The following is a 10700-nucleotide window of genomic DNA, read 5'->3' on the forward strand; positions in this document are numbered from 1 at the left end:
ATTAAAGATTATTTCTAGATAGCAATTCATTTATTTTAAAAAAAAAAAAAAAAAAGGCGGGGGAAATTCTTAAATGTCCTAAATTAAGAACATAAACCCTCAGCTTTTTTTTAAAACAAAGCTCTGTTGGAACTTCTGCATTTTTCTCAGATTTCACCACTTTATCATGTTGTACATATCTTAAATGTATAACAGTATCATATATGGAAACATAGCCTACATTAACCCAATATATAAGTAATATGTTATTTAAGAATATGGTAAATATAAAATAGAATGTTCTGTAGGCTATGATAATTAAATATAGATAAAATATCTGTTTATTACATTTTATTTTAATATTTCAGTACCTTTTGCTATACATCACAATATAGTTTTGTTTTATAAAGGGGCCAACATGCCGTTTTGGGTTACTTCAAGAGAAAAGTGTGTACATTTTGTACAGTATATGCCTTTAAGAGACAGGTTTGTTTTATAATAGAAATGTACATTCAGTACAGGAACACCGGTACACCTGTTCATTCATGCAATTCAAGGAAATTTTTATATGAAATATATAGCACAATGCATAACATCATGAGGTGTAGCCTGTTCCTGGCTGAAAGGAGTGGAACTTGATGTGGTCTTCCGCTGTTGTAGCCCATCCTCCTCAAGGTTCGCATGTTGTGTGCTCTGAGATGCTTTTTTGTTCACCATGGTGAAAAGTATTCTGAGAAAAGTTTAGAAATTGCACGAATGAGCAGGTGTAGAGGTGTTCCTATTAAAGTGGCTGGTGAGTGTATACCGTGTATGCATAACAGGGCTTGAAATGTTTCAATGCCTGTGATAACTGCATGGTGTAATAACCTAGATATGTATAAGACGGGCATGTGGAAAAAATGTGCTACATATTTCATATAAAAATTATTGTCAACACTGGAAAAATGTTCTGCTTAATTTCAGCACCAACCTTAGACAAATTACGAAAACACTTGGTGTGACACTTTACTTCATTCATTGATACAGTTCCATTGTCTGGTATTTTGTAAATACATAGATATTTCAATAACCAATAAATATTGCTCCAATAGGCTCAGCAACGTTCTAAACATGGAAGTACTATTTTCCTTTGACAAGGATGACTCTGACTTGCAATATGCATCACTCTACAAAAAAAACCCTATAAAACGTTTAAATAAAATGTTAAATGGTGCATAATTAAGGCAAGAGGGAAACCATGTCGGATAGATTTTTGTACGAACCATTCCTTAAAATAAGATTTAGCCTCTACATCACACATATTAACCCTTTGTCATTACCCTCAACAGAGAATATTGATATTAATGGCACATCACTGAGGAGCAAACTAATAATCACACAGGACAATATCTGTTAAGCTCTCAAATCCATTTACCAGTTTACCTCATGTCAGAACATCCCTGTGCATCTTATTATTCTATATATTATCCAGCATCAATTAAAATAAAAAAAGAATCTTTGTCTGCAGTATTCGGTCACTTGTCACACAGTAAATGTATAATGGCGGTGAGAAAAAATAAAAAAATAAAGGGTCATGCACAGAGTAAAAGAAAAAAGAAGAGGATAAGACGTAGTGAAATTGAAAAAGTGTTCCATCAGTCCATTTGATATTGTGAAAAACACAAAACAGGTGGTGACAAAATTGATTAAGTAAGGAATAAAACACGCCTGGATGTGCTGTTATAGGAAATGAATCAACAACGGAGTGGTGTCATGCAGCCCATGATTATTGTCCTATAACACCATTTCCAGAAGTGGTTTATTCCTCTTACAGTATACCACAGTGATTTGCCAACAATGGCAATTTTTAATTCATTAATGAATGACATGAGTTTTTTTCCATTTCTAGTTACATTGAATGTTATGAAAGGTCTGAAAGACAAGTTAGTTCCGGTATAGCAGCTATAAAAATCATTCCCTCAACAGCCTTGCAAGACTCCTGCCATAAAATCAAATAAACACCTCCTAAAAAAGAAAGCTTCACCATATCAGTGATTATACGTTTTTCTTTGTTAACTAACGGCATGTTTTTTAATTCGTTTATTACTAGCCTTAGATTATGTAGATCGTCCGCCATACAAGTCCCTGTGAATAAGTTGTTTCTATAGAAATAATAACATATCAGAATGAGTGCATTAATATAAACCTATCGTTTGAATTATAGCCAGCACTATTGTCAGAGCTGCTTTTATAGAAAATTAATCTACACCTTCTGACCAATCAGAATTGAGAAGTCAACAGCACTGTGGTCTAGTTGCTAACATTTTCTACTTAGACCAACACTAATGAGTAAAACTTTACAATAACGAGAAACAAAACATGTACACAGTCTTCGTGGCATGGCACTGGGGATGTCTGTGGCTTTGGCCTGGGTTTTTATTTGAAAGTTCTAAGTACATGATGCCATAATAGAATAGTGATAGAAAATGGAGAAGCCTGTCACACATTCCCAGTCTCTCATTTATTCATGAGCTAGCCTCCCATCCAGCGCAGCTTGTAGGCTAGCCAGCGTCTCAGCGGGCAAAAGTATTCATTGTGGAATTGCTGAAACTCCGCTGTTTGCCGGATGTCCCTCAGAAAGGCCACATCGAGTTCAGACTCTGTCAGAGCAATGAGAAGCAGGAGGAGAGCCAGGAGCAGAGTGAGGGTGACCAAGAAGAGCCGTGCCAAACTTCCAATCACCTTACTCACTTGCTTTACCTCCATGCTACCAGGGGGTGTCTGGATCTTTCCCAGGTGATAGACTCTTCCTGTAAACTTAGCGACAACCAGCCTCCCACTTTGTGGAATACCTGCTTCAGTTTTTTTCTCCTCTTGGATACTGGGAGGGCTGTTCATGTGCTGACACAAGGCCTGGTCCAGTGAACAGTTGCTGGAGACGGGTGTGGGTAACACACTGTCAGTGGGCCTATACAACTCCTCCGAAAATTCTGATGCCCCATTTCGACCTTCAGCACAATTGCTATGGGACCTCAGTAAGGACTCGCCATGAGCGATGGACCGCACTGGGGTGGAGTGGCCACTGTCACGTAAAGACTCCAAACCTGGAGATGAACAAACAGTAAACAAGGTTTACTTTTACTTTTGAAATATTACTGAATTATGTTCACGTACAATACACAGAGATATACGAAATACATTATTCAGAATGAGCAGAGTTCTAAATAAACACAAATACAGATACAAATAAGAGGCACACTGTTGTTTTTTTTGTTTTTTTTGACAGAATCTGGTTGAAACTAGAGGTGTGCATCGGGATCCCACTGGACTCGACAACAAGTGGTGCAAGCAGGAGGTATTTACTTTCATGCACACCCAAGTGAGTGGTCAGATAGGAAGCTTGTGGAGCAAACAAAGACCACATTTATGTTAATGCACAATGCATTTACAGTGTTCACTCATTCGTCATTAGCTACCCTCTGGTCAGGGTCGCGGTGGTTTAAATGATGCTACTAGGGTTTTTTAAAGTTTGGGAAATATAACTAAATTTGTTTTTTTTTTTTTTTAAATATCGCAGGAAAGTACAAACAAGACTAATAACTCCAAAAGCGGGATTTAAAAACAGACTTATTTACATCTCTACTTTAGAACAATTATGAACTCAAGTGATGTAGCTGAGATTGAGGAACTGTTAGAACCAGAAATCACAAACCCTGCTGACAGTGATGGTTTCTACCTCTGGGTTTTTTTCCCTCCAGTATTTTCCAGTGCTCTAGTGGAAAGGTTCATATTCAATTCCCCCAAAAAAGTTTAGGCCATACCCAATTTTTGTTTAAATACAAATTCAGATACAGATTTTTTGAGCACCTGCACCAAACAGATCCAGATACAGATAGTGACAGCAGAAATACTGCATAATGTTCCTCTTTCGGCTGCTCCCATTAGGGGTCACCACAGCAGATCATTGGTCCGTGAATATTTGATTTGGCACAGTTTTTACACTGGATGCCCTTCCAGCAGAAATAGTGCATATTATTCATTAAAAGTATGGTGTCGTGGGGCTAACAGTCTTTTGAGGTGAAACCAGCAGATGCATTCTATCAAATGCTAGAAACTTCACAGATAAAACACTGCTTAGTCTGCAGTATGTGTGTTATGTTAGTATCTTACCCGCAGAAGCCTGTGCCTATTTTGCATGATTTTTTAATACCTATGTTTAAAAGTCAATACAAATATCCCCATTTTAAATAGATGAAGTAGTGTGTAGTACTGTGAAGACAGTAGTGGCATGTAATTGTTATTCCTTAAACCACGGGATCTCTGTGACAAGATGCAATTTAAAGTAAGTCTCTGTGCCAAATAATTCCTAAATTATTAAGCAATATGAAAGACACGCCATGTCATGAGTGCCATCACAGAGTTTTTTACTGGCCTTAGTCTTCATTTTACTGGCTACATTTCCTGTATTTGAGCAAGACTTCATGAAACGTATGGTGCTGTTCACATTTATTTCATGACCCTAACCTATTAGGCTGATTAGTTAAATATATTTTAGTTAAAGATATTCAGTGGTATAATTCACTATTAACTCACTATAATTCACTATTAACTCGCTATAATTCACTATTAACTCACTATTCACTATTAAGAGTTCTGTAAGACTGCAAATATGTACCAACAACATACAGTATCATCATATTAATGATGTTATTACATGTTTTGCCATTAAAGACTGTAGATGACACTGTCGTCAGCCTGAAAGAGGTTTAAAATGTATTTTTTGCATATTATGCAAATTACACGAAAAGTGTTAATTGGTGTAACTGTATCTTTATTTGACATCCAGTGAATCAACACATTCATTAGAAAGTAGAACAAACATGTTAGATGTTTGATGAGTCAGGTGAGTCAGCTCAGCTACAGATTGATATATGGAAGACAACTGGCAGTTAAAGGTCATGCACTAATTTGGCAGTGTCTTCAGAAGTAATAGGTGAGTTGTTGTTTTTTTTTATGTACTTTCTGTGCAGTTGCAGTTTGCTTCTGTGTTAGTATTGTATACAGCCTGGGTTGTTTTCTTAAATGATGTGATGGTTTATATTTCATTCCTTTGCCCTGGACATTTAGTGAGCATTTAGTTATAGCCTATAGATCCTATTGTCTGTTTAATTGTTGCTGTTAAACACAATTAAGGATTATCACATGAGAAAGGGTGCTGTTATACTGAATATTGGCACGGCTGTGATTCGGTCGTAGGCCCGAGGCCACAGACCCAAAGCCATGCCGATATTCAATACAACAGTATGACTGCGAGTGTGATATTGCTTTTATACAAGAGATCGATTACAAAGCAATTAATATCAAGTAACTTACATTCCAGATACAATATGGTGAAATCTTTTGTTTATTTTTGCTGTCAGCAGAAATAATTCCCAAAGAAGCCGCACTTGGATAGAGCGTTGCATGTTGCCATGTCAACGTACAGACAGACTCACAGCCTGTAGTTAGTGTAGTAACGGTTTCATTTTAATGAACTATTGCTAGAATTGGAATTTTATGGAGAGAGCACAGACAAGAGGAGTGATACAAACGGTGAAATATTCCACTGCTGTTACGCTAATGGTGCATCTCAATCAGCTCCCTTGCTCCCTAGGTTGTGAATCAGTATATCGTGTACACGAGTTCAGGCTCTGGTAAGGACCCTGGCTCACTACACATTGGCATACTGATGACTTAATTTCCTAGTGAGGAATTACTAGCTAGTGGATTTTTTAAAATCATTAAACACTTAAAAGTTGTTAGACTCAAACAAACTGTATATGGAACATCAAATAAAGTTAAATCGCTAACTACAACAACGATATGAAGCTACAACAACAATAAAAAGCTACGATATTTGTAGACAAAGTTAGAGAGGCTTCAGAAAATATGACGTCATTTCCAGTAAGGAAACATAGTGAGCATCGATACTCCCTGGTTTTTGTGGTGCATTGTGGGATTTTTTTTAGGGAGCGAACGTTCCAGTGCAAGGATTTTGCGATTGAGACAGCCCTTAAAATGGCCGACTCCCTGATCAGTGCCCTGCCTGCGGAACTAGGGAGCTGATTGAGACGCACCCTAAACATCAGCACTCTTGGAATGCCTCCTGTCCAATCAAATTAGTGGACCAGAACTAATTACTGTATAATAGTAATTCTATTAATTAAATAACCTGATGTGTTTGTTAACCAACTGTAAACAGCGTCACAGCCTGTCTATCCCTTTTCTAAATGTGACACTAAATACAATAGACGGTCTCTCAGTGTCACTGTTAAAAAATATATATATATATATTTTTTTTGAATAAATATACGCTCCCTCATTTTATTTTATTTATTTATTTATTTTTTATCAAAATGACTGTGATTAGTTATAAATAATAAGAGGTATAATGTTATGTTATGTTTTGGTATGATAATGTCAGGGTTTCTCAGACTCAAAGTACTGTAAAATAAATTTCATGGAACCCCATTTAGAGACATTTCATCTATTCAAATAATAAGCTCATTAGATAAATGTGAATAGTAATATTGCGACTATTTATTTCTGCCATAGAGCTTTTAAATCCTGAACCTTCCACAGATAGAACACATTAAGTTCAAATTGACATTATTTGTATGCCTACTTGTTTTTGAGATGTAGAGGTTTGGATGAAACCCAGTTAAATCCAAGGAGCAGTGAAATGGCCAGATAACTGTAAGAACTTGATAATAAATATAAAAATATTAAAATCTGAAAATAGTGGGTTGTGATTTCCAGCACTGTAAAAAAAAAAAAGGTAATAATAATAATAATAATAATAATAATAATAATAATAATAATAATGATAATAAATCCCAGATCCCCTGGCTATGCTTCATGGTTCATGGACCCCTGGGATTTCAATACAGAACACAGAATTAAGTCATTTTCGAGCTTGGTGTATTTGAGCTACAAAGTGGGAATTCAAATGGATGCCTCCATGATAGTGTGTTGTGTTAGCAACAAGCTAGCCAGCTAACATTAGCGATCATGAGGTTTTTTTTATGTATTTACTTTCTCAAAAATGTGAACTATATGGTCAGTGTTATAAATTTAACCAACTAACGTGTCTATGCTGACTAATCTAAAGGAAATTCTTCTATAAACTCATTTAAAGTAGTGGTATGATATTTTATTTACTGTTGGCGGTGTGAGCAGCCATGTTGACATGACGGCACATGCTAAACCCGGGGTTGAGAAGACCTTCTTGACTTTCTGAGTAGTTTTCTTAGTCTTTTCCTAGTCAGCGGTCGGAAATTCTGAGCTTCATGTGAACGCTGCAAAAGTAAAACATCTTTCTAATCTTTCTAATCTTCTTAATCTACTGTAGTACTCAGAACTCAGAGTGAGCTTTGTGATCATTAAAAGCCTTGTCTGCTACATGGTTAGAGGTATCATTCACTAGTCAAATAGTCACAAGGGTCTCACAAGTTTAGCCTCCAGTTGTTTTTTATGGTAGACAAACCCAATATATTTAAGCTTGAAAACGATCCAGATTAGCGCCACTACAGTGTAAAGCTTGCCTAATGATTCACTAAAGTGTGAATGAAGCATTGGTGTCTTTAAAAATAGTCCAGATGACAGTTAAGGCCATAGCTAAAAAGAGATAATAAGCTGAATGTATTGATTTTACAATGTGAGAACAATTTTTAAAAATATAAAACATTTTCTATTAACAAAAACACAAGAAAGTGGGTTTGTGTTTACCCTCCATTATAGACATATGGACTGCTCTTCTGCATGTTCGTGGAACACTACTCTGTCGCGGACCGTGAGCGATGGAAGGACAACTCCTACTAGGGACCATCCCAGCCCTGAGGAACACAAGCAGTGTATTAAAGTGTCGCTTATGTGCAAATGAAAATCAATTCCTAAGGGGTAGGCACAGGACAGGATTAGACATTTAGAAGGAACTTCAGCAAACACACAACAAACTACTCAAGCCTTAAATATGAACTCACCGGTGGATTTCTGGTGGCTCTCGTCTGATTTTGGCACTTTGCTCCATCACCTCCTTAGCTACCTTCCCACTGTGAGAGAATAAAACACAAAGCAAATTTACAAAATATTATACTTATCAGTTTATTTAATCTGAACATATGAACATATCTTAGTAGGTCACAGTAGGAGGAGAGAAAGTCCATCACAGTTAATATCAATTCATAGGAAACGGAGTGAATGAAAGCAGTGAAGCAGGCCTAAAGCCACCTGAAGAGCGTTTACCTGTATCTGAAACGACTCCCTTTAAAGAAGAGATTACTGCTGGATACTGTCCGTACTTGACTGGATTTCTCAAACCTGTAAGAAGACAAAGTTGGATATAGTTTAGTTGACATGCTTACTTGAGTCCTGTTCCTCAAGACATAGCTGGTATATGTTATCCAGGTGATTCTCACCACCCCTGGTAGATAACAGGGGTGAAACAGAATGCTAATTATAAATGTAACTGTGAAGTCTGGATACACTATATGGTAAAAAACTATGTGGACACTGGACTATCGCACACAATCATCTAGAATGTCTTTGTATGCTGTTGCAATATGATTTCCCTTCACTGGAACTGTAGGACAGTGGTGGCTCAGTTGCTGATCAGAAGGTTAGGAGTTCAAGCTTTGTCATTGCTAAGCTGCCAATGTTACATGGCTAACCCTGCACTCTGACCTCAACTTCCTAACAAGCTTGGATATGTGAAGAAATGAATTTCTGTACTGTATATGTGATAAACAAAGCCTTCTTCTAAAGGGTTCACACCTGACACGACAATGCCCCTGTGCACAAAGAAAGGTCCATAAAGATATGATTTTCCAAGGTTGATGTGGAAGAACAAGAGAGGCCTGCACAGAACCCTGACCTCAACCCCACCGAACACCTCTGTGACTTTGTTAAAAGTTCTTCTCATGCATGCACACAAGAAGGTATGTGTGTATCTGGAACCCCAGATACACACTAGAGTTCTGCAGGTGTCTTCCATTGTGGAGACTACAAGAACCTGCTACCTTTTCTTTGACTGATTGACAACTATGATCATTTGCAAAGACAATTTGTGCTATTCCTTCTAAAGTTCTTTCTCCTAAGGTCCTTCTTATTGAGTTTTTCCTCACCGCTGTCAATCTTGGCCTGCTCATTGAGGGTTAAGGCACCGATTGTCTGTAAAAGTTGCTTTTGTATTGTAAAGAGCATTATAAAAATGAAACTAAATTACATTCTATAACTTTATTCACACCTTGGATGTATGGGATATGGATATAGAGTATGTACTGTGCAAAATCTTAGGCACATACAAAGAAATGCTGTAGAGCAAAGATATCTTCAAATAAATAGTGAAATTAAATGTTTCTATATTTAAAAAATACTATTAAGAGCATTAAACAGTAATAAACTAAACAAAGTCAATATTTGGTGTAACAATCCTTTGCTTTAAAAAAAAAATTAGTACTCTCAGGTACAGTTTGTGTAGTTTTATAAGGAAATTGGCTGGTATGTTTTAATGAGTATCCTGGAGAATATTCCACAGTTCTTCTGCAGACATTGACGGTCACACTTGCTTCTTTTTTGCATGCAAAACCCTTCATTTTTACTGACATACACACATTTTTCTGTGACATTTCATTTTTTTTTTGCTGGGAAATATGAAAAGAATGTTTGGAAATATAAAATGATTTTGCACTGACTCAATTAATTCAACAGAATTAATAAACATCTATAACAAAATTTGTTATATAAAAAAATAGGGTGCCTAAGACTTTTGCACAGTACTGTATGTTGGCCTTATTTTTATTCTTTAGTATTTAAGTGTAAAAAGCCTTAATTTGGGTCTTTGGAAAGATGATCTTGCTCAGAGGTGACTCACTGGTAGAAAGCCTGGTTCTCCACTCCACACTTCCACAGGTGCTTACAGGCTTCAGGCGTTGGTGCAAAGTAGGTCAGGATGATATTCTGATCCTGAGTGAAGGAAAAAGGAAACAGATCAAGACGTGAATAGGGATGCACCGTTCCAATTTTGGACCGAAACGCTGGATGGATATTGTAGCAGATGTGACACATTTCTGACTCGATTTTCTGATGCAGTCTATAAAATGAATGCATTTGATGTTAACTGACAAACTAAACGTCCACTAAACATAGGAAATATCTTTTTTAGAAGCTTTCAGCCATCATGTCTCTGATCTACTGCATCAGAAAACTGACAATCGGCTCAGTTAACAGGAGGACGTCACTAGTTGAGTACTGGCTGTCATTACCATATTGAAAATAGAAGAAGTAGGCTTGGTGCATGTCTATATGTGTGTCTGACAGTTAAAATTATAAGGCAGGGGCATCCATTTGTAACCAGCCAGTGAGTCTAAAAGTTTTCATTTAAATCAAGAAGGAGCCACACTGGACTGAACCGGTAATCTTGGTCTTCAGTCAACTATTATTTGTCTCTTATTTGGCTAGAATTAACACCTGCAGTCACACCGGCCCTTTGTGGATAAGATTAGACATCCCTGTTATATGGGAAATATTATGAATCCAGTTCCATTAGTACTTCAGTCCAGGATAGCAGGCATAATTTGGTGATTTCCACATTCAAATAACTACTAAATCTGGTAATTAAGCTGATTTTGGTGTTTCTGAGCAGGGAGATCATTAACTTGTACTGGATTCTGTCCCTGCAGGACCGTAGTTTGTCATCCTTGCCA

At 36.9% G+C, this 10700-nt stretch overlaps 1 protein-coding gene across 1 annotated transcript in view; it reads right to left on the reverse strand.

The window, feature by feature from the left end:
- Positions 1-959: 959 nt before the first annotated feature.
- The window catches only part of frmd5b (FERM domain containing 5b), a 20846-nt gene continuing 11105 nt past the window's right edge, over positions 960-10700 (reverse strand). The window contains exons 10-14 of the mRNA XM_026930693.3: positions 9869-9960; positions 8242-8316; positions 7980-8048; positions 7726-7832; positions 960-3062 (exon numbers count right to left, since the gene is read on the reverse strand). Coding sequence (XP_026786494.1) covers positions 2491-3062; positions 7726-7832; positions 7980-8048; positions 8242-8316; positions 9869-9960 — 915 coding nt within the window. The 3' untranslated portion in view covers positions 960-2490. The remainder of the gene's footprint in view (positions 3063-7725; positions 7833-7979; positions 8049-8241; positions 8317-9868; positions 9961-10700) is intronic.

The sequence above is a fragment of the Pangasianodon hypophthalmus genome, chromosome 11, assembly GCF_027358585.1.
Source record: "Pangasianodon hypophthalmus isolate fPanHyp1 chromosome 11, fPanHyp1.pri, whole genome shotgun sequence".
In the NCBI taxonomy this organism is placed as follows: domain Eukaryota; kingdom Metazoa; phylum Chordata; class Actinopteri; order Siluriformes; family Pangasiidae; genus Pangasianodon; species Pangasianodon hypophthalmus.